The sequence below is a fragment of the Cydia pomonella genome, chromosome 24 (assembly GCF_033807575.1).
Source record: "Cydia pomonella isolate Wapato2018A chromosome 24, ilCydPomo1, whole genome shotgun sequence".
Lineage (NCBI taxonomy): Eukaryota > Metazoa > Arthropoda > Insecta > Lepidoptera > Tortricidae > Cydia > Cydia pomonella.
Genome location: NC_084726.1, coordinates 10,086,357 through 10,112,961, shown reverse-complemented (window position 1 = coordinate 10,112,961; position 26,605 = coordinate 10,086,357). Strand labels below are relative to the sequence as shown.

At 41.6% G+C, this 26,605-nt stretch overlaps 3 protein-coding genes across 5 annotated transcripts in view; 1 reads left to right on the top strand and 2 right to left on the bottom strand.

Annotated features, from left to right (window-relative positions):
- The window catches only part of LOC133530987 (uncharacterized), a 76,019-nt gene extending 72,884 nt beyond the window's left edge, over nucleotides 1-3,135 (bottom strand). For 2 of the 3 annotated variants that reach the window (XM_061869055.1, XM_061869056.1), the window contains exon 1: nucleotides 1,110-3,135. In XM_061869055.1, coding sequence (XP_061725039.1) covers nucleotides 1,110-2,889 — 1,780 coding nt within the window. In that variant the 5' untranslated portion in view covers nucleotides 2,890-3,135. The remainder of the gene's footprint in view (nucleotides 1-1,109) is intronic. The other variant, XR_009801424.1, reaches the window with a different exon arrangement.
- A 260-nt stretch (nucleotides 3,136-3,395) lies between these two features.
- On the top strand, nucleotides 3,396-25,333 carry LOC133530995 (WD repeat-containing protein 43). Its single transcript, XM_061869066.1, has 12 exons — nucleotides 3,396-3,814; nucleotides 3,994-4,338; nucleotides 4,802-4,968; nucleotides 8,509-8,647; nucleotides 9,722-9,870; nucleotides 11,680-11,827; nucleotides 13,148-13,324; nucleotides 13,851-13,975; nucleotides 15,639-15,767; nucleotides 17,565-17,687; nucleotides 18,494-18,606; nucleotides 25,146-25,333. Exons 1-12 carry the CDS (start codon nucleotides 3,641-3,643, stop codon nucleotides 25,307-25,309), a joined length of 1,953 nt encoding a protein of 650 aa, XP_061725050.1. The 5' UTR covers nucleotides 3,396-3,640; the 3' UTR covers nucleotides 25,310-25,333.
- On the bottom strand, nucleotides 22,580-24,689 carry LOC133530990 (uncharacterized). The gene is made up of 2 exons (XM_061869059.1): nucleotides 23,333-24,689; nucleotides 22,580-22,922 (listed from the first exon to the last, which is right to left on the bottom strand). The coding sequence occupies exons 1-2, from the start codon at nucleotides 24,275-24,277 to the stop codon at nucleotides 22,911-22,913; spliced, it is 957 nt and encodes a 318-aa protein (XP_061725043.1). The 5' UTR covers nucleotides 24,278-24,689; the 3' UTR covers nucleotides 22,580-22,910.
- Nucleotides 25,334-26,605: the final 1,272 nt, after the last annotated feature.

Sequence of the window (26,605 nt, the reverse complement as noted above, 5' to 3'; positions counted from 1 at the left end):
CCGTCCAGATCAGCATAGCTCCGAGCCGAGCAATTATTAGTGTTGGCACAATTTGACGCCCTTATACGTGCACAACCACAGATAAGTAAATGACTTGAATTTTGACAACCCTAAATGGCCGAAAGGGATACTGCCATACATTAGAAAGGGACAGCATAATTCGTCCCCGAATCGCTGTCAAACTTCGATTTTGTGGGAAGTGTCATTTCTGTACGGTAGTACTATTATTTATTCTGTGGCTTAGGTATATGAAGAAATAGTTATTTACACACCATGCCCTTGCATACAACTATTATTAATACATCCATAACATAAAATTTCATAATTCCAGCACTAACAAACATACCGGTTAGCATTAAAGAAGTTTTGTAACCAAGGTTATCCTAAAAACGGACTGTTCTGAGCCAAAATATTATCGAAGTGGGTTAAGTGATCAAAGATAAAGTGACTAGATTGCCCAATTCTAGGGCTGTGGCTTGCTGGTTTGACAAATTAAGAACAATAGTACTATGTTCTTGACATTTTGCCTAGTTAAAATAAAGTACCTTTGACGGAATTAGTAACTGACCTTTCTTAAACTTTATTACGTCGTGATAAGGTCTTCTTGTGACCAGTTCTGCGTGTTCCATTTGTATTCTAAGCTTCTGAACTTGTTCTTGCACAAACTAAATTGTTTGCTTCGATATTCAAAAGGTTGCTAGTTGCTTAAGCTATAATTATAACAATTTTAAGTCTGTAGGCTTAGTACTGGAGCGTCGCGAGATAGATCTGTCCCTCTCTAATTAATACAGTTAGAAAAAGGCGGGTAATCACCGCGCTCCTGTACTTAAGCCTCCTGTTTATTATGCTGTATGTATACAGGTAGGATGGATTTTTGAAAAGGTCAGCGCGGGTCAAAGCGGCTTTAAACGCGAATGAGGCACGAAGACTTACTACTAGGTTTTCAATTCATAATAATTGCATTTCCATGCATGCTAAGTTACGGTCAACCTACAGAATGGAAGATGCGGTGGAATAAGATAGATAATGTGGCCTACAACGTTTGAAATGTACCAAAACAATCGCCAGACGAAATTCAATCTTAAACAAACACAACAAGGTCTACTCACGTTTAACGTGTCGCGGGCTGATCGGCGGCCGCTCGCCGTCGACAGTAAAAGTCCCATTCAAGTCCTCCTTCCTTCCCAATGTGTGGTTATTGTACTTCTTAACACTCTCCGCCCAGTCCTGTATCCACGTCTTGTCACCCTTGCATCTGTTTAAGCTTAAATAGGACAGTCCCATTACTTGGTCAGACATTTGGTCATCCCTTAAAGCTTTTTGAGCGTTTTTAAGGGCAGTGCTTTCGAATTTCGCTTCTAAAGGCTTGTTGCTTGGCAAAGAAACTGGTACTGAGGATTCTCTGGACAGTCGGTGTATGTAATCCGTTTGATCTATTTCAGACTTGGTTAGGCTACAACGTCTACGGACAGGTATTTCTTGTTTAGCTGGATATTTAGAGCTTAATACACCTGAGGTAGTGACTGAGGTAAAGCTACCGACATCTACCTCATCACCGTGCTTCGGAGGCGACTTAGCAAAAGTCTTTTCTGTTATAGTTCGGACTCGATTCTTGATTTTCTCTAAGTAACTACGGGTAGACTTGATTTGTTTGGAAGTTTGTGCTGCCAAATCGGTTTCTGATGGCGATTCGTAGCAACAAGAGATTTCTAGAACATTTTTGTCTTTAGAGACTTTTGGCAATTCAAAAGTTTCATTTAGATTTGGACTTCGCATGGAATCTCTTCTAGGTTCTTTTGTTATTACCCTGTTAGGATAGTCAAATACTAATTCTGGGTCTCTTTCGCTACTTGGCCTAAAGACTTCCTCAATTGTGTCATTCATTGAGCTACCAAAAGTCCTATCTATACTCATTCTAGCTTTCTGTTCTTCTGTATAATTATCTCCCTCGATTGTGTATGTACCGGTAGAAGAATTTGACTGTCCATCAACCTCATCATCAATATACAAAGGCTCAACTTTAGCATTACATTTTTTAAACAACAAATCTGGTGTTTCAGACTGAGCTCGGACTTTACGTAGTGGACTTTTCTCTGGAGTTGACAAACCATTATCTGGGGTCAAAATATCTAACTCTGGACTAGAAATATCAGTTAACAACACCCCTTCAGGACTCTGGTCTATTATGTTTGGCATTGTCCTCTGATAACTAGATGATAGATTCAAGGTACCGTAACTTGGTGTTCTATGGACATCTCTCAAGTAGGAACTATTTGCACTCTTCAATGGCAGATTCAAACCTTGTCGGGATGTGAAGTTGTCACTCCTGGACATGATACTATCAACTATTGGACTCTTGGACATTTTCTTAGGCTGAATATCATGGATGGGAGACTTGATATGTCTGTTTGTAACAGGACTGGTAATGAATTGGACTTTTTCTTGGGCTAATGGACTGCTCCGGAGCTTTACTGAACCGGACAAGCAGCTGTCTTCCTGGTCTGAGGAGAAGTAGCCCTCAGAGTTATATCCTTGGGCTTTCCGAGGCAGCTTAGCGCTCATGGGAGGCTTCTGAGCCGTAGGGCTGGGTCGTGTCAAGCCAGCAGACATGGACTGCACCCTCTGATGCCTTGCCTGCGATTTTTTCGCCAGTTCCTCAAGCCTGCGATTGTCGACTGGCTTGGAAGCCCCGAAGTCGATCGTGAAGGCCATGGGGTGAGGCTTGGGCGTGCTCGGTTCCGATTTCTCGGCGCCCTGACCTGCCTCACCATTCTCAGTCGTATCGAGACTCGGACTATCCGATGATGACTTTGACCCAGTATGGTCCAACCCCGCACTCTGACCCTCCGACAGAGGGCTGGACGCGTCCGCTTCAACACTAACACTCATAATTTCAAGGATTCACGCGATATAGTTGTGACATCATACGAAACTATCAACGATTAGCACAGCCTTTGTTTCACTTCACCGTCAACGTAACGATCACAGCACAAACGCGGAAATTATATATCAAAGAATATTATCGAAAAGTGGAACGAGAACATTGTTAGAGCTGAAAAATTTAATAATTATAAACTCCGCCTACTATCGCGACAGTGGCCAGCGGATAAATATATACGACATGACAGATGTTTGTGACGTTCAAAATGAAACTGGGAAGTGTTTTCTCTCTTTTACTTTATGGTATTTTGTTGTAGGCAACCCTATTATTTGTTATAACCGATATTACTCTATTATGACAATGTGTATTTATTATATAATTTACACCATTTTTATACATATTATGTATCGTTAAATTTGTTTAACATTAATATTATAATAAACCTTTTTTTCGATTCCATTCTACTAGTAACATTTACAAATGTCTACTGTCAGAAATGTGACCAGGTCTACGCATATAATGTTTTCAATGGCGATATTCTATTACTTATTACTGAGTTTCTACTCCTACCAAAATTAAAATTTTCAAATAAATAAGTTTTTTCATATAATGCGTGTCATTTTATTAATTTATTATATGTGTTTTCAGCTTCCAACTTTAACACCAAACTTACCAAGTCACGTGACCTCACACGTTGTTTATAAACGGCATAACGGAATTTACGGAATAGTCGCAGAACTTCTGTCTTGACATGTAAAGATGGCAGAGGCGGCATTTTCCGAAGACGGAAAATATTATTCAGCCATCAGCCAAGATGGTAGACTAAGGATATGGGACACAGAAACTAATGTACTCAAACAGGAGTACACGCCAGACCTTCATTTAACGGCCCCGCCATCATGCTTGCAATGGATAACTATTGCGACGTCCAAGGCAAGTCAATTTACACGTGGTTTTTGTTACTAAACTTTACGTAAACACTATATTTATGACTTTTAAAACTATAAACGAGTTCTGTACCAACTTATGATACGTACTCACCAAGAACAAGTAAAGAAAACTTAGTTATCAATAAGTACTGTATCAAAGATAACATAACCTTAAAATTCCAGAGTCCTGTGAAGAAAGACAAGTGGAAATCAAGTGTTACAGAGCACAGGCAGGAGGAGGTACAATGTATAGCCGTAGGAACGACTAGCGGGAAGATTTTAATATATTCAGTAGCACAAGCAAAAGTGCAAACAGTTTTGGAAGTGCAACTTGGGAAGGCCCAAGAGCAGAAAATAACTTCCTTGGACTGGAACAGAAGAGATGGTTTATTTAGTTGTAATAAGAGTAACTACATTTGTGAGTGGAAGTTGGGCAAGGGCCAGAATAACAATTATCATGTGAACATGGATAATAGGAATAAACCAGTCAGCACTATCAGTGCCATCAAACTTATACCTCATAGTCAGGTGAGTTGTTATTGTTAGTTGGATTAACCTTTAATATGTGTGTGCTGATTTAAAATTGTGGGTTTAAACCTTGTTTGTGCTGTATAGAGCATTAAAAAAGGAAAAAGATGTCTAAGAATATGCTCAGGATTCTTTAGTTATAGCACAGAATTAATATTAAGTAATAGTACTACCATACAGAAATGACACTTCTTACAAAACCAAAGTTAGACAGCAATTCAGGGACAAATAATGCAGTCTTTTTCTAATGTATGGTACTATCTCTTGGCTATTTTGTACACACAAAGGAACATCAAGTTGTGCCAACCCTAATAATTGCTCGGAGCAGTGCTGAGCTGAATGGAGCCAAAAAAGACTGGTGGAATACTCCATATATTTTATTACTTGTGTTTGTCCATTTATAAAAGGTTTAAAAGATGTTATTCAAGTCTGTTTTAAAGATATTATCTATATTATTTTCCAGGATACCAGTGCTAAGTACATAATAACAGCATCATGGCAGCTTCGACTGTGGAGGCTCCATGATGGACAGGCCACAACAATAAAGTGCCTCGGACACAATGCCTCCAAACAGTCCCTGTTGGCCATCGTTGCTACTAGTGAGAAGACGTGGGTCATTGAGGGATCACAGTAAGTTTGTATTATAATAATACTGTAGATATTGTATTGTGGAGGCTTCTTAGTAAGGTAATGATACTAAAGTAGCTCAGACACAATGCCTCCAAACAGTCCCTGTTGGCGATCGCTACTACTAGTTAGAAGACGTGGGTTATCAAGGGATCACAGTAAGTTTGTGTTATAATAACATTGCCTATTTTTTGTGTTTTTAACATCTGATCAAGGTAGGTGCCATAGTCTATTCCATAGTCCCACAGTATCTGAACCCATTAGCCCAGTTCTTTTTGTTCCTTTTTCTTGCTTATAGTCTACACTAAATGGGGGGGCTTACATTACATTAAGAGTAAATTGTCTATTTACAAGGGGCTTCCACATATTGGTTTCGGCCCCACACATGCCTTCCAAAAGTCCGGGACCCCATGGTAAAGAATAATAATAATATGCTGACTTTGTGCTGAACAACACTATTACTTGTCTGCTGTTATCTTTTGTGTATTGTAATTTGTATCCCTTGTTTTATTTTTATGAACAGAGGATATGGCAGAGTATTATCAGTATTTCTTAAATTGATAAGATAGCCAGTGTTGTATAGAATAGAATAGAAATCATTTATTCAGACAACACATCAAATCAATTAACACATATAGCAAATACAGGGCAAAGATAAACAAAACAGTAGAAGCAAAGATGTGAAGCCAAAATGTTCACCACTCGGCAATGCAGCTGGCACGACTAGCGTGGTCAACGGCCTGGTTTTATGTGGAGCCAGTGGGGTGTGCGGGACTCCATCTTTTGTCATTATATCTAGATATGTGGCCAAACCACTGCCATTTTAGGAGCATGGCTTGTTGCAGGGCGTCGACAATCATGGTTTTCTTTCTAATTTCCTCATTTCTTACTTTCTGGATCTTTCTTAGCTTCAGCATGCTCCGTTCCATAGCATGTTGACATGAAGAAATTTTGTTTTTTAGTTAAGTTGTGAAGGTGTTTGGCGTCCGTAATTTAAGCTAGGTAAGATGCAGGTGTCCATGATAACTTTTTTAGTTTTGGGTGGTAATTTCCTTAAGTACTTATTTCTTTTTGTGTCCAGTATTTTTTCCATGTGCAGTTGATTCTCCATCTACATTCTTCATAGTTTTTTAAACTGAAGGACACTTGTTTTCCAAGATAGACATAGTTTGCTACATATTCAACTTGGTTCCCATTAGGGATTGCAAACCGGATTGGTTTTCAATCCGGCCGGATCCTGCCGGATTTTGGCCGTAGTCCGGCCGGATCCGGCCGGACCGGATCCGGTTTGGTATAGGGATATAAAAGTTAATTAAATGACATATTTTTCTAGTTTTTTGCGTAATACGTATTTCTAAATCTATAATTTGAGGTTAATAAATAACTTCTTAACAATAAAATAGAACTTGGTAGTAAAAAGTGTCACAATGTCAATATCACTTAGAAAACAAAAATTTTAAATCGGTAATTTATTATATTATCCATTCAAAAGTGCTCAAATTTTCGTTTACAATTATAAATTTGCTTAGTTTCCAAAGCCTGATGATGGGATGTGGGATGGGAATTGGAGCTCCTTGAAAGGACAAGTTTTCGTAACTGTTCTTTGATTGAATTCTTTGTAGAGTCTGTTCGGAAAGAGAAGAGTCGTGGAATGTATTGGGCCCCATACATTCCACGACTCTTCTCTTTCCTCACAAACTCTAACGTTGACATCCATTCTAGCATAGAGAAATAAGAATTACATAGATTGTACCCTCCATACATCAGTTTTGGTACCAAAACGCTTATTATTTACGTAGTCGACATCTAGCATCGAGTAGCGGAACTCTCAGGACTGCTACTCGACAATAGATGTCGCGGCAAACAAAAAATCTAATGCTCAACGATTTTCCGCTAATATTATAACCAGAGTAACCGGAACTCTATTTTCAACTCCTACGCTAACTATTATTTATTACTTTTAACCAATTATGATATTAAATGCGCTCTAGTATTATCTTGCTCTAATTTATTTGTCCGAAAAAGTAGTAGACTGTGTGACTTAAATAAAATGTACTTTTTTTTAATTTATGGAAAAGTATATTGGTCAAATTATAAGGAACAATACACGACACGACGATCTCATGCGAAAAATAATAGAATTTAGGATTGAAAACCATCGCGGAAAGGGAAAGTTACATAAATCAAATAAAGAATTGGCTGGACGTAGAGTAGCATGTACCAGGAGATGAAGGAAATTGCATAAGATTGGATGAAATTGTAAAGACGAAAGATTCTCTCTTAAATTTGAATAGAAAAGAATCTATATTTTATCATATATATACATATATCGGAGAAAACTAAAGATTATCAATATTATCATATATTCTTCATTCACACATATTGATGAGCCCAACTGTAGTCGGTTAATCTCCTATCATAACATTATGACACGACATGAACCTTCTCTTTAGCATAAATTACAAATGCCTTCCATGGCATCTCCATACTTTCATTTTTCCTTCTATTACAGTATTTATGTAATCGTCATATCGTGCCACCAACATGAAAGAAGAAGAAATCCTCTTCTGTTCCCAGTCATCGTCATAATAAATATATTTTTATCTTACTAAATTTAAACTTTTTCATTCGTTTTTTGTTCTGTTCAACTTCATACCTCGTATCCGTTGCCTTTTCTTCATCTGAAACGCACAGCGCGTGCTGTATTTAGGCGTTTTTTTTATTATACCGGATCCGGTCCGGATCCGGTGATTTTTACCGGATCCGGTAGCTCCTGAAAAGTGCCGGATCCGGCCGGATTACCGGATCCGCCGGACCGGATTGCAATCCCTAGTTCCCATCTATTATTATTGTGCTTTTTCCAGTTCCGCTATCAAGCGAAATACGTTTTTTACTAGGCGACGATATCCACACTTAAATGTATTAGATACATAGCAAAACACCCATGACTCAAGAACAAATATCTGTGTTCATCACACAAATCAATGCCCTTACCGGGATTCGAACCCAGGACCATAAGCTTCATAGGCATGGTAAATAAAGGTAGCAACAGGTGGACTTATCGCTGTGAGCGATCTCTTCCAGACAACCTTAGGGTACAGTGTGGATACTAAATAAAAAAATTACCTATAATTCCATCATATTAGTCTATTTACGGAAGTATTATATACCGCGTAATTTCTCTTCCCACCAGCAGAGATAAGTGGTAGGCCTAAAGGCCTTATTGTGTTTAGTCCAGTTAAGATAATAAACATTTTTTACAAAAAAAAAGGAAGCCGTGAGGAAAAAGGATAAAAAAATATATATTATTATTACATGATTAAATGTAAGATTTTTTTTTCTTGTATCTTTTTACTGAGGTGTGCCAATAAAGAGTATTCTATCTATCTATTATCCTAGAGTCAGACCAAGACAAGTCTGCAACGATTTTGATAGCACACGCAGTGCAAGTGTTATTTTAAACGTCAAATTTCTCTATTACCCGAATACATCTAAGGTGCTTAAATATATGAATAAAAATAAATGAATAACTTCAATTTATAGATCTGAACGCCTCCTCGCGTTTTGGGACGTGACGGTGACCTCGGACGTGGCGCCACAGACGAATGGCACAGACGAAGACATCACGCCTAATAAGAAGAAGAAGAGGAAATCTATATCATACTCTGAGAAAGAAATCAAGGTGCGAGAGATTACTTTTTATTACAAGCTTTTATATTTTATATACCTGACCATTGTCTGTTTGTAATCAAATCTTGCAAGTTAAATTTGATCCACTTCCCGGTTTCCGATTGAGCTGAAAATTTGCATACATATGTAAGTCGGGTGACAATGCAATATTATGGTACCATCAAGCTGATCTGATGATGCAGACAAGAGGTGGACATAGGAACTCTGTGATAAAACAACGCAACCTAATTTTGTTTGGGGTTTTTAGAATTGGCTTGATGAGTATTAGTTGCCTGTGGAAAGAAAAGTACAGTCAGCGATAAAAGCTTGTACCAAAAATGAAATTTTTGCCAAAAACTTATTCTAGTAATGACTGTGTTTTTAAATCGCTAACTGTCAACCAAAACTTACTTATACTAAACTACCCATCCACCCACTAGTTCAGAGCCATATTGACATGGCAGACATTGGTAGGGCAGTTCCAAATCAAGGTTGATTTTTGCTTACTTATTTTTCTTGCATATAGTGAGTTTTGGATGTCAGCTGACGATATGTCTTCGCATGTGTTAAGTTATTTTTTGCCATAAATAAGTAAGTAAATATTTTGATGATTTATAAGCTCTACGGACGTAACGGATTACACATTGGCGACTACTGAGGCGCAACGAATTAGATCAGTCAAACCAATGCCGCAATGTATCAAAAATAGTATGTTATTTATTGCAACATGTGTGGAGCCCCTTATTCTTGTCAAATTACAAATTGTAGTTTTATGATATCAAGCCTTATTAGGCTGCGTTTCCACCAGTGATGGGAGGATGCATAGCGAGGGATATATTTTTTATAAACCAATAAAAAACGATTTAAGAGCTGCGCTGAGCGAGGATAGGTAAATGAAAGGATTCTATTGGTTCTTAAATACACATACCTCGCTATCTCGTCACTAGCCGGGTCCACACAGAGCGAGCAGTCTCCACTGGCCGTTGTGTGCGTGAGGAAGTTGCCTCGCGCGTATGCTCGCTCTGTGTGGACTCGGCTATTCATCTTTATATGGAAACGAAGTCTTAAAAGTGTAATTATTTCCCAGACGGAGAACATTCCCACATACAACTTCGTATTGGAGGACGCCCCCAGGATGATCGATGTGGAGGTGAAAGAGAAGAGCGACGTAAAGTTGACCCTGGCGGCCGTAACGAGGAGTGGAGTGGTTCATTATTACTCGCACACATTAAATGGGTGAGTATTACAACTAACAATGATAAATAATACTGACTTTTCCTAATACTTAGTCGGCCGTCCACATTAGGAGGATTTTGTTTTCTAATAAATGGATTGGTTTATTAGAAAACAGAATCGCCCTAATGAGGGCGCCATTGGACCGTCGACTCAATCTTAATGTTGTGGATGTCCTGGTGAATGTCGTGTATAATTCACTTATTTAAATTAAATTTAATAATATTTCATAAAGGGTGGGTAACAGTTTTAAAAGATTCGCGGTTAGTTTCACTACACTTAAATCGACCAGTAGGGTTAAGATGGTCGGCTTTTTATCATTTGTCACGTTCTGACAAGTATGTAAGTGCGTAAGTGACGGGTATACTGACAAGTTATAAAAAAGGAACCATGCTGCCACTGCTGGATATACACCGTGATTACCTTTTATATTGTTTTTATTGAGCTCCCGATATTGGTGACTATATACCAAGATTGGTAAGAGAAGCCATTGTAATTCATAAATACAGACATTTCAATCGTGAAGATGGGTTTAAATTGTCAAATGTGTGGAATCCCGTGATTTGTTTGTGTAAAAAACCATTGATATCCGAATCAAACACGCGTAGTGACACTGTGAGTGTGGTGTGCGTAGATAGACTAACAAGTGTGGACGCGACCAGTGGTAACGTTGAGAGCGAACGCAGCCGACGCGCACGAATGAGGGTAGTCAAAGCGCGGTGTACACAACGCCGACACCCACCCGCTGTCTCCAGTTACCCGTGAACAAGATGCATGTAACTGCATCGAAATATCGGAAGCTTAATCAAAACATTATAAAAGGTAATCACGGTTTATATCCTGGTAGATTTAAGTAAAGGGTGGATAAATAAACCGTACTGTATGACACCACATCTTAAACCCTGTGCTAAATTTTCAGCTGAAATGTACTTAGTGTCTTTACAGCTGGGCCCGATTTATTTCTTTGTTTTCACATGTCTTCTACAATGAATAATATTTTTAGATTAAATGTGACATTAACTGAAATAAGTTTGTGGCAAAAATTTCAGTTTTGGTACAAGCTTTTATAGCAGGCAGCTAATACTCATCGAGAAAAATCTATAAACCCCAAACACAATTAGGTTGCGTTGTTTTATCACAGAGTTCCCATGGCCACCTCCTGTGTCCATCATCAGATCAGCTCGATGGTACCATAATATTGCATTGTCACCCGACTTACATCTGTATGCAGATTTTCAGCTCAATCGGAAATCGGGAAAGGGGTCAAATTTAGCTTCCAAGATTTGACCCACAATAACAAACGTACACAGGACAAGTTAAATAAAAGCTTGTAATAACACAATGTTTTCCCATTTAAAGACTGATAAAGTAACTATATGACGAGCGGTCGGGTCTAGTGGGTAGTTACCCTGCCTACGAAACCGATGGTCCTGGGTTCGAATCCCGGTAAGGACATGTATTTGTGTGATGAGTACAGATATTTGTTCCTGAGTCATGGGTGTTTTCTATGTATTTAAGTATTTATATATTATATAAGTATACATTACGTTGTCTGAGTACCCACACCACAAGTCTTCTAGAGCTTACCGTGGGACTTAGTCAATTTGTGTAAGAATGTCTCTATAAAATTTACTTATTTATTTACCCCCTTATTCATAAACGTGTACTAAAGTTACAATGCCGCTAATCATCGTTTGTCCCTTTCCGACGTATTGTTATGATGGAAAGGGAGAAACGATGATTAGCGGTATCGTAACTTTAGTACACGTTTATGAATAAGGGGGTTATTTGTATGTGTTTGTTTATGTTTAGGGCATCAACGAAGCCAATCAAGCCTAACTTAACGGTGCACATAACGACGGGCGAGGCCACGCCGCTCCCCCTGCAATGTTCCCGCCTGTTGCCTTCCAGCTTACAAGTAGGATATATGCAGGGGCCTACACTCATCTTTGAAAAAATCGTAAGTTTACTATAGCTTTCATGTCTTTACTACCCATTTAGGCTAGTTTTTTTCAGACAAAAATAGTAGTCCTAAAATCTGCAAAAAGTACTAAATTCACAGTACATGCAGTTATGACATTTTACGGCTAGGCAACTAGCCTATTTTTGTGTTTAACTCTAAATGTCGTTTGAACCTGAGACTGTATGATCACAATAAAGAGACGTGAAATCTATCAAATCATTAATACTTGACTGACTGTAACCACATTCACTGATTCTGAGCAACAAAAATGAAATCTTAGTAAACGAACAGTTTTCATAGTTAATGTCACTCAAAATGTTCACATGTTCGAATATTCGGCGCTACGGCTGGTGTCACGGTTACTGTCTAGTTTACTAACTAAAAGAGAAAAATGAATAGACTAGATTCGTGCAAAATAAAAAACCATTTAATTTAAAATAAAATAAAAAAACAACGATCCGGAATACGCGGGCCACTTAACAAAAATGGGTCGCAGGTTTTTTTTAATAAATTCACACAAAGATCCTATCCATTTTGCGGTTAGGTACTCTCGCCTGGGTTGTGCCGTCGGTGGTGTACGCGGGCGCCGCAATTGTGGACGATTGTACTTGGCTGCCCGGCCTTGATGAAGTGCTGGCCCTTCTACTGGCGAGAGTAGCGTTGGTGGTAGGTGTGGCTGCGGTGGATCCTCCACCCAAAATAGCAGCCCGAACGTTGGATCCCAATTTGGGGTTTATTCCCACACGCGTTATAACATTTAACGTATTTACGACGCTAAACACTTTGAGGAACGTTAAGAGATGACAACACGAATATTAATTATATCAAATCGGTTACATTTTCCAAAATAGGTACGTATCAGAGACCGATGATCCGTGTGACGTGTGTTCTATCTCGAGTGCAGTTCGGGAATCGTGGGAGCGATCCGCTAATGCAACTCCCCATAAGTATATTCGACAAACAAAAGAACTCGTTACCGTGAGCGCTAAAATGTTGCTTACGAAATCTTTCGAAGAGCGCTAAAACGGCGCCGACGAATACTTGTTGCATTTTTATGTTTAAAATTGAAAACATTAGTTTGTAAAATTAGTTTTAAGTGGTATTTTCATTTATTTATGTAGTTTATTTAAATAATAGTACTTTCATGTAACGTATACCGTTACACTGGAAGAGAGGCTGAATATTCGGTATTCGGCCAAAACCACTATTTAGGGCATCTCTAGTAAAAACGCCTTTATTCATCGGAGCCTCTAAAGGCGTCTTCTATATGTAACGTTTATTTTTTAACTTAATTTACATTTCGCTTTATTGTTTCAGACCCCAGACCTCTCCTCAAAGACCCAAGTCCTAATCAGAGGCGAAACCAAGAAGACGAAGATCAAAGGCAGCACTCCGAATGAGATCAACAAAGTGGCCACCACCAGCACCAAGGATGCGCAGTACCTGGAGCCCATGGGAGGGGTTACCAGAAAGCGACTCGCTCCGGGCGGCAAGGTGAGGATCGGTTCATTGGCTACTTGACAGTTTTTTGTAAACAATGTCAGTAGATCTTATTTTCCTGAGGATCAAATGTCTATATAGGACTCATGGCATTTAAGCAACACAAAGGTCATAAATGAGAGTTAAATTCTGACGCTCGCACTCGACGATTGAAACGCCTCTAACAAAATGATATTGTAATGTGACGTCACATTACTATACATAAGTCTGTCCTAAATGTATGGAAGATCAAGAAAATTGCTATTTTGTCCCTGAAATATTGCGTTTATGTATATAGTTGTCATATGATTTATTTTTCAATAAAATATAAGAAATCGAATGTTACCATTTTCTTTTTTTTTTAGTTAAAAAAAATCAGACTTTTGGAGCCTTGTATTTTTTAATAATCTCAATGTGTCTCTCCATACATGTAACAAAAAGTGTCAAAACAATACATTACAGCTGTAGGTCAAAATTTAGAATTTACGGACCGCATCGCCTACGTGTAAACAAAGTGTGATGGAACATATTTCCTGTCCAGGTGGAGGTACCGATGGAGCGCCGGCTCGCCAACCTGGCGCTGGACACGGCGGCCAGGGACAGGAGCGCCGTCAACCAGAACCTCACCAGGCTGCTGATGCAGGGCCTGCAGTCTAAAGACACCAAGTATGTAACAATGAACAAGCCTTACTCTTCAAGTCCCAGCCATACTACTCACAAACCCACTCGAAGCCCTGTCATTGACAGACAACGTCATTATCTGTCCTACCTGGCTGCCGATACGTCAGCAAGAGACAAACCGCCGTCTGCCAGAACGTTGTAGATGTAGTGCAGCCGGAAGCAGGCGGGCTGTCGATCGCTCGTTGCACCCACTCAGCCCAATTCCCTGGAATTAGAGCTGCAGACACTGTCCTGGCGGCATTCCCCCACTATTCTTCTCAAATTTTCACGTTTTCCTGCAGAACAGAAGGACATCTTTAAGTTCGACATCCTTTAGTTCGCTCTCTTTTAGTGTATCACTATCGAATGTATAATAACGCGGTGCCGCATACATATTTATTCTGCTAGTTAGTGCAAGCTGGTCTGCTGCCTTCCGGCCAGGAGTGTTAGGACTCTAGTGTTCGTGAAATTCAAACTCGCAAGCAAATTATTGAAATTATCATTTAGTCGCATCCTTATAGGTAAAATTGTAAGGTCTATGGTAACGCATTACAGTTTTAAATCGATTGCAGGCGCAAAAATCCTTAAGCGTATCAATATTAATGAAATTTAGAATAACCCAAATGCGATCGCTACCGTCCGGCCGAGCGGACCGATCCGATGTGTTCCGAAAGCATTGCGGAATGAGAGCGAGCGAGCAGTGAGTGCGGGTGCGAGCGGGATAGCAAAGTAATGATAGCATGGCAAACAAACATCACACCATCACGTCTCATTAGCTCATTACACATTACGCGGATTGTGTATAAACTTGAACGGACCTTTCGTACCGACTACCGGCGCGTCAATCTATATTGATACTTTACGCGCGCTTCACGTATATCACGATTGTATAATAGTATTTTTTTCTACGAGTCAACAAAAATAATACTTTAAACTAATAAAATCATACAGGTAAACAAACCAAAAGTATACAGCTATTTAATATATACGCGAGCAGCCGCGATACCTTCATACTCGCACGCGTCCCGGCCGCCGGGACCCGGCGGGGTGGTCAGCGACACCTTCTCGTAACTCATGAGGCCCTGGTACTTGCTCTGCGCTAAATTCAATTTTTAGACAGTTTTTTTTTTTCGATTTTGACCAACGTAGCCTATGGAGACTAACAAGCAATGGTAAGCGTCATAGTCTATGGATGCTATATTAAGGGTGTCACATGTGTGTTTATGACTTATGAAGCAATTTTTTCTACTATACAACCTAAAATAAATAATTAATTTGAGCTATCGTTTTGTTTCGTCCTTTTGACCGCGGCTAGCTGTGATTGGTCAATTTCACTATAGTCGACTAAACCGTTCCGAAATACATCAAAAGTATAGATCACAAGTATCCAAATTACAGTTTGGTATACGAAATCTTCATTCAACCATTACAGTCGACGAGTAGAAAAATAACTATTACGATACGCTGTAGGCAATTGTATAAAAAAAATACCAATCACGTGCTGCTGCGCTCCCAAAGAAAAGACTAAACGGGGGACGAACGGGCGGGGCACTTCGCGACACTTTTTTATACTAAATTGTAGTCTACCACCAACTTACCAATTTTATATAAAATACTATTTGAGCTACAGCTAGTTATTAGTGTTGTGTAATATTTTGTTGTGTCGTAGTATCCTGGAGATGGTGCTCCACGACTCGGGCCGCGCGGCGGCGGCGCGCACGGCGGCGCAGCTGCCCGCGGAGTTCGTGCCTCCCCTGCTGGACCACCTGGCCGTGCTCGCCACCAAACACACCGCCACGTGAGTACTCCTAGTCTCCTGGAGATGCTGCTGCACGGCGGCGCAGCTGCCCGCGGAGTTCGTGCCTCCCCTGCTGGACCACCTGGCCGCGCTCGCCACCAAACACACCGCCACGTGAGTACTCCTAGTCTCCTGGAGATGCTGCTGCACGGCGGCGCAGCTGCCCGCGGAGTTCGTGCCTCCCCTGCTGGACCACCTGGCCGCGCTCGCCACCAAACACACCGCCACGTGAGTACTCCTAGTCTCCTGGAGATGCTGCTGCACGGCGGCGCAGCTGCCCGCGGAGTTCGTGCCTCCCCTGCTGGACCACCTGGCCGCGCTCGCCACCAAACACACCGCCACGTGAGTACTCCTAGTCTCCTGGAGATGCTGCTGCACGGCGGCGCAGCTGCCCGCGGAGTTCGTGCCTCCCCTGCTGGACCACCTGGCCGCGCTCGCCACCAAACACACCGCCACGTGAGTACTCCTAGTCTCCTGGAGATGCTGCTGCACGGCGGCGCAGCTGCCCGCGGAGTTCGTGCCTCCCCTGCTGGACCACCTGGCCGCGCTCGCCACCAAACACACCGCCACGTGAGTACTCCTAGTCTCCTGGAGATGCTGCTGCACGGCGGCGCAGCTGCCCGCGGAGTTCGTGCCTCCCCTGCTGGACCACCTGGCCGCGCTCGCCACCAAACACACCGCCACGTGAGTACTCCTAGTCTCCTGGAGATGCTGCTGCACGGCGGCGCAGCTGCCCGCGGAGTTCGTGCCTCCCCTGCTGGACCACCTGGCCGCGCTCGCCACCAAACACACCGCCACGTGAGTACTCCTAGTCTCCTGGAGATGCTGCTGCACGGCGGCGCAGCTGCCCGCGGAGTTCGTGCCTCCCCTGCTGGACCACCTGGCCGTGCTCGCCACCAAACACACCGCCACGTGAGTACTCCTAGTCTCCTGGAGATGCTGCTGCACGGCGGCGCAGCTGCCCGCGGAGTTCGTGCCTCCCCTGCTGGACCACCTGGCCGCGCTCGCCACCAAACACACCGCCACGTGAGTATTTCAAGAGAAACTGAATTCAATTTCATGTACGTTAATGCTAAATTGTGACCGCGGCGGTAAACTTTATACCCAGTTTATCGCTCGGCATAAGGACGCCTTGACAGGTTATTCGTAAAAAGATACAAGCAAATTACGTCTTTTTGGCAAGCGACCGCGGTCACAAATAAGTGTCGACATCTAGTGTCAAGTAGCGGATTTATCAGTACTACTACTTGACAATAGATGTCGCGACGAACGAAAAGTCTAATGCTCAACAATGCTTAGCTAATATTGTTTACTGGATTAACCGGACCTTAATTTTCAACTCCTTCTGCTTGTAATATTACTTGTAAATTGTTGAACAATACACTTTTTTACGAAATCTAATGTCAAGTAGCGGTACTGATAAATTTGCTACTTGATGGTAGATGTCGACTACGAAAATAATAAGCGTCTTGGTTAGAAAACTGATGTATGGAGTGAGTACTATGTTTATTTATTTCTCTATGCTCACGAGAAAAAAATGGTGTTTATGTTTTAATAACAAAATAGTATTAAATTCGTATTTCATATGGTAAAAACTATATTAATAACATACATACTCATAATTTTATTTTGATAGATGAAACTCCCCTATTGTCAAGTCCAAAGCACGATTTTTAAGCTTGAGATGTGCTTAACAACCAAAAACTTTTTTGTACAGTCTTTACATTTCCGCTTTTCAAGGACAGATGGCGCTAGTAGTCGCAACATTGACATAATTCCTAATAACTTTGTCCCTAGCTGCGCCACAGTGTGCGTGTGGGTGTCGGGCGTGCTGCGCGCGCACGCGGCGCTGCTGCTGGCCACCATGCCCGCGCACAGCGCCGAGCGGCTCGCCAGCCTGCTCGCCGCATTCACCAATAGGTATGGAAGATCAGAGTTTCATTTGATTTTTAAACCGTATTCAAATTGTTTATGGCTCCCCCTGTGAGGAATTCGATCAGTGTGATGACATCTAGTGTCAAGTAGCGGTACTGATGCGGCACTTAACGCTAGAAGTTGACTACGAAAATAAACAGTATTTTGGTTGCAAGGGATAGGCTGCCTATGTATTATTAGTCGCCATAGCGTTTAGCGACAAAGATATAACCTAAAAAAAATGTCATTGAAATCAATGAGTTCTCTTTTGACAGAAAGTAAACGGACGGATTTTTGTGCTTTTAGCTTACACACGATTTGAAGGGGACATTGACTGTATTTAAAATTGCAATAAATTAAATTTTAAATACAGTCAACATCCCCATCAAATCGTGTGTTTAAATTATTTTACACTTTTATGCATGAAATAAAGCACCAGAATATTAGCCTTTTAACCGCCGTAGTCTGATATATAAGACATACAATATCCAGATCATTTTGCGGCAGTCTGATAAATAAGACAAAACTGCGTGTAACTTCGTGCCGGCGGCGGCAAGAGCACGCTCGATGAACATTTCTAAGCGGTTAAAAGGTTAATAGAGAATCGCAGACAGCAGTTATTTTTAAACACAATTTCTATTTTGTAAATCGTATAGAACTATAACGAGTAAGTAACTTGACCGTCACGTCATTTCCTAGTGTTTCATATAAAATCCATAGATGGCAAATCGTTTCGACAGTTGAAAAAAACTGATTTGACTAATAGTCAAATAGCCTAAGTACATATAAACCATGTCCGTATGTTTGTCCAGACGCGCGCACCTGTGCCAGCTCCTCAACGTGTCAGGAAGGCTCCAGCTCACGCTCGCACAGCGGGCAGAGAAACAAACAGCGCCCGCTGAAGAACCCGTCATCGACTATAACGGTAAGTGAACATTGTGAATGTGGTTACTAGCGCCATCTATTGTGGGGTAGCCGACACCCACCCAGCGAGACCGTGCGTGTTGGAGGGTCGGCTAGCTCGTGACCTGAACCGAAATAAAAACAATTCATGCTTCTAAGCAGGTGCTGCCCCCTACAGTCTTAATTTAGCTCTATTTTGCGTAGTAGGGTCTGCCATCTAGTGGCTTAAATCTAAAAATGGAAACTTGACGTAATGCTTCGCACCAATGAATAGGGGGCTTCTGTGCTGTCTACAGTTCATTCACGCTCCCTGTAGTATTGGTGTATCAACTTGTCACTTGTTGCCTTGGTTACGTGTCAGGAAGGTTAACTCGATCTGGCACAACGGGCAGAGAAACAAACCGCGCCCGCTGAATAACCCGTTATCGACTACAACGGTAAGTGGAAATTGTGAATGTGGTTACTAACGCCATCTATTGTAGGGTAGCGCACACCCACCCAGCGAGACCCATAGTATGGATGTATCAACTTGTCACACTCGTTACCATCGTTACGTGCTCCTGTGCTATTAAACGTGTCAGGAAGGTTACATCTCACTCTGCGCCTCGAGAACCAAACGGCGCCAGCCGAGGAACCCGTCATCGGCTACAAGTGCAACAACGGTACGTGAATGTTACTACTAGCGCTACCTATTGTGGGATAGCCGACACCCCGCGAGAATCATAGCATGGGTGTATCAAATACGTGTTCCGGTAAGGTTACAACTCACTAGCGCAGCGCGTCGAGACACAAACGGCGCCAGCCGAGGAACCCGTCAGACTACAACGGTAAACGTTAATGTTACCACTAGCGCCACCTATTGTAGGATAGCGCACACCCGAAGTCGGTTGTTTTTTGTTTACCCTTTGACCGCCAAAAATGTGTACGTTTACAATTTAATATTAACCTTCATGTATGAGGTACAGGTACGTTAACTATCGCCGCTAAGCATAGAGTGCTCACTCCATACATCAGTTTACTTACCGAAACGCTTATTATTTTCGTAGTCGACATCTAGCGTCAAGTAGCAGGTTTATCAGTACCGCTACTTGACATTAGATGTCACAAGTGTCGCAACTGTTGTGCTCAACAATTTACTACTAGTTAAGATTATAAGCAGAAGGAGATCAAAATAGAGTTCCGGTTAACCCGGTTATAATATTAGATGAAAATTGTAGAGTATTAGACTTTTCGTTCGTCACGACATCTATTGTCAAGTTAAAAGACAAAATATATCTAGGAGCAGCAATGAAATACCGAGCTAGCTCAATCGTGTGTATTTCGGAACTGACATACAAAATACTCAACCACCCTCTAGTCGGCGCATGTTAACTTAGGTCTACCCCATATTACATATATAACACCCCCCTTCTTAACTTATATGTACTACCAATCTTACTGGAGATAGGAATTAACTTATTTCAATAATATTGTTAAGAGTGGTAACTACCTGAGACAAAAGAATGACATTTTAATTACATAATAAGTTTGTCTCAAGTATGTACCACTGAACTTATGTAGGTAACACAATAAGAAAAACAAAGTATACAATAACTAGGAAATATTAACCGTTATTTCGAAACCATAACGCATAGGTGGTTTCCTAATTCGTTTCAATTGTGAGGCCGGGGCTAGCGTCAATGCGGGCTCGGCCGGTGGCGCTAGCGGCGCGGGCGCCGGCGGCGGCGCAGGGCCGGCGCGGGCGCGGCCGGGGAGCGCGGCGGCGGCACCGACGCGCGCTCGGGCGACACACCAGGGGTGCTATCTGACGGAATCGAGTTTGGCCAACAATACACTATTCGCGACTTTAATTGATCTAAGTGTCTACTACATGTGGTACCATTTTCCTTTGTCACTACGTAATTACGAGAACCCGTTACTTTTGATACTGTTCCCGGTACCCACTTATCCCTCGCGTTAAATTCTTGTATCCATACTGGGTCCCCTTCGTCCATTTGATTAGGTAGAATACCTCCTGCTGCTTCGATTTGTTTCTGTTGAGCGCGATGTACTCTCTTTTCTACTGCGCTGGTAGGCTTTAACTGGTCCAATCTAGAACGAAGCGGTCGTTTTTGTAGCAACATAGCTGGAGTTTCTCCCGTGGTACCTTGCTCACAGTTACGGTAATTCAGTAAAAAAGTTTGTAATGTTTCCTCTATGTCTTGATTTTCCCTTATAGCTTTTTTTATAGCTCCTTTACACAACTTAACAGCACCTTCTGCGGCTCCGTTCGATGCTGGATGGTACGGTGCTGTAAATGTATGTGTTATTCCATTTAATCTCATAAATTCATCCATCTCTTGACTTGTGAACGGCGGTCCGTTATCTGACACGACCTCTTTTGGCAGTCCGAACCTCGCAAAAGTCTCTCGTAACACCTTAATGACTGCCTTTGCTGTTGTCCTGGTCATTAGGAAAGCCTCAATCCATTTGGTGGTTGAGTCAATCAAAATAAAAAAAGTCCTACCATCATAAGGTCCCAAAAAGTCCACATGGAGTCTACTCCAGGGCTCCGAGTAGTACGGCCAGGGTTGAGATTTAACTCGGGGTGGTGCAGAAGCCTCCACAGCGCAAATAGCGCAGCTTCGACTCATCGCTTCTATATCACGATCAATATTTGGCCACCAAACGAAACTACGAGCCACACTCTTCATCTTGACCATACCTTGGTGACTACTGTGTAATTCCTTTAAAATATTTGCTCTTAAGTTTTCTGGAATGATCATGCGATAACCCCACATTACACAACCACCTTCGACATACAGTTCCTGCCTTTTGGAGAAAAATGGTTTTAATTCTTCGCTATTACAAGATGCTGGCCACCCTCCTCTTATGTATGTAAGTACTTGTCTTAAAATAACATTTTTGTCCGTCTCTTTCTGGACGTCCTGGCTGGTAATGGGCAAAAAGTTTTGTACGAAATTTAGATAGGTTATTTCCTCACTCATCTGATTACTCTCAGGCCTGTGCGGCGGTAGTCGGGATAGGGCATCGGCTCCATTTTTAGTAGTGTGCACATACTCAATATCATATTGATAGCCTCCTAAAATAATTGCCCATCTTTGCATGCGACTGGCCGCCATCACCGGAATCCCGGCTTTGTCTCCGAAGATCGTCACCAACGGCTTGTGGTCAGTCCTCAAAACGAATCTGCGGCCGTACAAGTATTGGTGGAATTTCTTTACTCCATAGATAATGGCAAGCCCCTCTCGTTCTATCTGTGAGTATGCCTTCTCCGCGCTGTTCAATACCCTCGAAGCGTAGGCTATGGGGCGCTCCGTACCATCCGGCCATGCATGCGATATCACGGCGGCCACGCCCACACTGCTCGCATCTGTCGTCAGAATCAGTGGGAGGTCTGGCGAGTAGTGGGCCAGCACCTCACTGGAAGCCAACAATCGTTTGACCTTATTACAAGCCTCCTGACAAGACTGAGACCACTCAAATATAACATTTTTTTTTAGCAACTCATATAGGGGTGTCAGTATTGTGCTAATATTTCTCACAAATTTCGCATAGTACATCGCCATTCCAAGAAAAGAACGTAACTCGGACACGTTACTAGGTGTTGTTACATTCAAAATATCCCTAACCTTCTTGGGACAAGTATGGAGTCCTTCTTTATCCACAACGTAACCTAAATAGGTAATTGAATTAGCCAGGAAAGAACATTTTTCTTTTTTTATCTTTAAACCGTATTTTTCCAGCCTCTCAAATACCCTATATAGGTTTTCTATGTGTTCCCTGTCATTTTCGCCCGTAATTACTACATCGTCTAGGAACACACCCACTTTCGACAAATCCGCAAACATCTGTTCTAGAATCCTTTGGAAAATGCCTGGACTCGAGGATAAACCGTAAATCAATCGGTTGTATTTAAATAAACCTTTGTGCGTATTAATCACAGTGTATTTGGCCGTATCATCCAGCACCAATTGCGCATATGCTTGCGAGAGGTCAATTTTGCTAAATTTTTGACCTCCATGTAATTTTGTAAACAAATCCTCGACCCTAGGCAAAGGAAAACGGTCCACATCTAAATGTTTATTAAGACTTATCTTATAATCTCCGCAGATGCGTATAGTTCCGTCAGACTTCACCACCGGTACGATAGGTGTCGCCCACTCGGAGGTCTCGACGGGCGTGATGACGCCGTCGCGCTCCACCGGCTCGCGCAGCGCGTACGCCAGAGGGCGCGCGCGTAGGAACACGGGACGCGCGTCCGGCCGCACTCGCAGTGACACTAGCCCGCCGTTGTACCTCCCCAGGCCCTCCGAGAACACATTCTTAAACCTGGAACTGAAATTTGACAGATTACAATCTTTCGATGTTTTTACATAATTAATCAAGTCTGACTCGAACAAACCCCTAATAATTCCTAACTCAACTAGCCATTGCCTGCCTAGTAAATTAGTTTTACCATCCTCTATAACATACAAATCGAGCGGCATTGAGCGATCCTTATACTTAATTAGTGGCTTCAATCTGCCTAACGGACGAACTTTCTCTCCTGAATAATATCTTAATATTAGATGACCCGGTTTTAGCTCACAATTCGAAAAATATTTTTCATATACATATGGACTAATACAACTTATAGCACTACCCGTGTCAATCTCCATCTTAATATCGTGATTGTTAACATTGAGGGTCACTAAATAAGGTTTATATTTACTAAAACACTCTTCTTTAACAAAGGAAAGATTTACCTCTAAGTCATATGTTTCCTCTTCCGAATACTCATCCTCAACGTAGTTAACTTTTGTCAACCTGGGGCACATCTTTTTCAAGTGTCCGTCTTGATTACACACACGGCATACATAAAGACGAAATTTGCATGTCTGAGTCGCATGCGCACCTCCACACGCTGAGCACGTCCCTTGACCTTGACCTAATTGCGCGCGGCTGCCGTCAGCTGATCTCGACGTCACAGGTCCCCGGTAACTATTGTTCGGCCGCTGTCCGTTCGGCCTCCATCGGTTAACTTCGGTGCTAACTATTTTGGTCTGCTCGTCCCGTTTCGGATAACTTCGGCTGTTCCGTGATGGCGTCTTGAAATTTGATTTTTTTTCGTTGCTTATAGAAAAACACGGCGCCGTGGCGTCATTCGCTGATGAACGACCTCGACTTTCTACAGCTGCCGCATTTACCTCTGCTGCCTCCATCGCTATTGCCAACCCCTTAGCATTAGCAAACTTCAGATCATTTTCCGTAAATAACCGCTGTCGAATAGTCTCATTATACAATCCACATACAAATTGATCTCGCAAGCTGTCATCCAACCACGTACCAAAATCACAATATTTAGTTAGCCTTTGCAAGTCCGCAATGAAATCCGCTATCGATTCATGTTTAGACTGCTTGCGTTGACGAAACTTATATCTTTCCGCTAAAACACTCGGCCGCGGTTGCAGATGATTTAACATAAGTTTGACAAGTTCACTGTAGGTTTTTTCTGATGGCTTAGTCGGAGTACACAGGGTTACTAATAACTCGTAGCTATCTGCTCCCATCGCGGTAATTAATAATGGTACTCTGCGGTCCTCTTGCACCTCATTAACGATAAAATACTGCTCCAGCCTGTCTATATACGTCGCCCAATTGTCTTTTTGCCGATCAAACGCGTCCATCTTGCCAACCGACATCTTTGCCATTCTGTTCGCACAAGATATCACTCAACCACGTTCGCGCACTCGCTGATTCGATCACGACTCGTCGCCAGATTATTGTATATGTAACTAGGGAATACTGGAAAGGTCCTTAAGATATATCTAGGAGCAGCAATGAAATACCGAGCTAGCTCAATCGTGTGTATTTCGGAACTGACATACAAAATACTCAACCACCCTCTAGTCGGCGCATGTTAACTTAGGTCTACCCCATATTACATATATAACAATGTCGACTACGAAATTGGTAGGAAAACTGATGTATGGAGTGAGTACTCTATACTTACTTATTTCTTAATGCTTCCGCGGAAGCATTTTACCTAAAATAACAGTCACGTCCGTGCGCCCGCTCCGTTACTGAAGATAGGGAGCGTGCGTGAACTGTAGGAGGCAGCACAGGAGGGTCAGATTTTTGGCGCGAGGCGTAAATGTGATGTTTATTGTTCCGATGTAGCCCAAAAGATGGCAGAACCTACTATACACAAGAAAACACGTGACGTGTAAATGTATATGTTTATGGTTCCGATTCAAGCCACAAGATGGCAGACCCTCCAACGCGCACGGTCCCTATACATCTTATTTTATCAGTCGTGTTTGTTTTTACAAATAAAAGAACAACGAAATAATTTTATTACCAAATAACTGGTGGCCCTGTGAGCTGTAGACCCGAGTATAACTTAAAACTGAATAAATTTATGGCTTCGCCATTTTGTAAAAAAAAACTATTTAGTCATCGAACCTGCTCACAAAATTTCACGAGAATCAGTTGAGAATTTCGCCCCTGACATACGGAAGCATTTTACCAGTGCTAATGGTCGGTCTGTAATATTTTAACTGAAACCTTATTCCACAGATACTTCGGACGAAGAAATGGAAGTAGAGCGGCAATCGGCGAGCGACGCTTCCTGGGACGAGCAGGACTTTGACGATGACGACAGCGAGGAGGAGCGCCCGCGGCGCCGGCGCGGGGCCCCGCGCGGGGGAGGGGGGGACAGCGACCACAGCGGGGGGGAGTGACAATATATGCTATGTTAATTGTTATATGACTTTTATTTACCTTTAGTTTGTTAATAAATCATTTATATGGCGTGATCCTATTTGTCCCCGCTTCATATAAATCATTCCTATTTGTCTCCGCCTCATGGCGACGGTCACATTGGGCGGGACAAATGAGAATACAACTTTTAAATCCCATAATGCAGTGAGGTTTTTTTTTAATTAGAAAAAAGGTAAACAATATTGAAGTCTTTTTATTGAAAAACGCTTTTCAAAAATTAGTAACTATTGTTACACATTTGTGCATTATTTTTCAAAGGTGTTTTTCAATAAAAAGACACATTAAAACCGCTTACCTTCTTTCTAATGCTTAAAAAACATTTTGAGTAGCTTTCAATCACTAAGAATCAAAGGCAAAAAGGATGATCGATCGAGAGAGAGGTCCAAGTAGAGGATAGCATTTCGTTTTCGGGAACAATGACGTCATTTCATTTATTAATTGTATAGTCATTATTAAGGTGTTGCAATACAATTCAGTAAGTCAGTCCATGACGCCCTGTGAGGACATACAATAACAATATACTACCTTACAAATCTAAGCTAATCATTATAAAATAAAATTATTCGTCACGATCATCATCCGAATTTACAAATACCTACACAAAATTTAAATTATTAATACATTTAAATATGTTACAATTATATGGATAAATAAATAGTTAGTACAGTAATAATTCAAAATAAAATAGCAATTATAAATTATCATCAAAAAAATCATTAACTGAATAATAGCATTTATCGAGTAATAATATTTCTAATTTAGTTTTGAAGGTCGCATTTTCAGGTTCTTGCTTAATAGAGTCTGGAATTTTATTAGTTATTAGGATACATTTGTAATGTGGACTATTTCTACACATTTGTAGTTTTGTTTGAGGTAGTTGCAATTTATTCCTATACTGTGCTCTAGTTGTTTCCTTTAGACAAAAAGAGTCCACAAAAAAAGAATAAGGGTCAGTTGCACCAACCACACTTAACAGACTGATCAACGTCACTCAGCAGATAACTATGAAAAATCCCATACATTAACATTTTGCGAACGCTTTAACGTTGACAGATGGTTTGGTGCAATCGGCCCCGAGTCAATATAAGCAGACTTAATTATAAGATGTATGGCAGTCAATAATGCCAGTATTGTATAGTGCGAGCAATGACATGCGTCTGATCTTTGGTTTGGTTGCTCTTTAGTCGCGCTTAGGCAAACTGGAACTATGCTGGAACGAGCTGCCGCAAACCGAGAGAAAATAATTATTTGTTTGA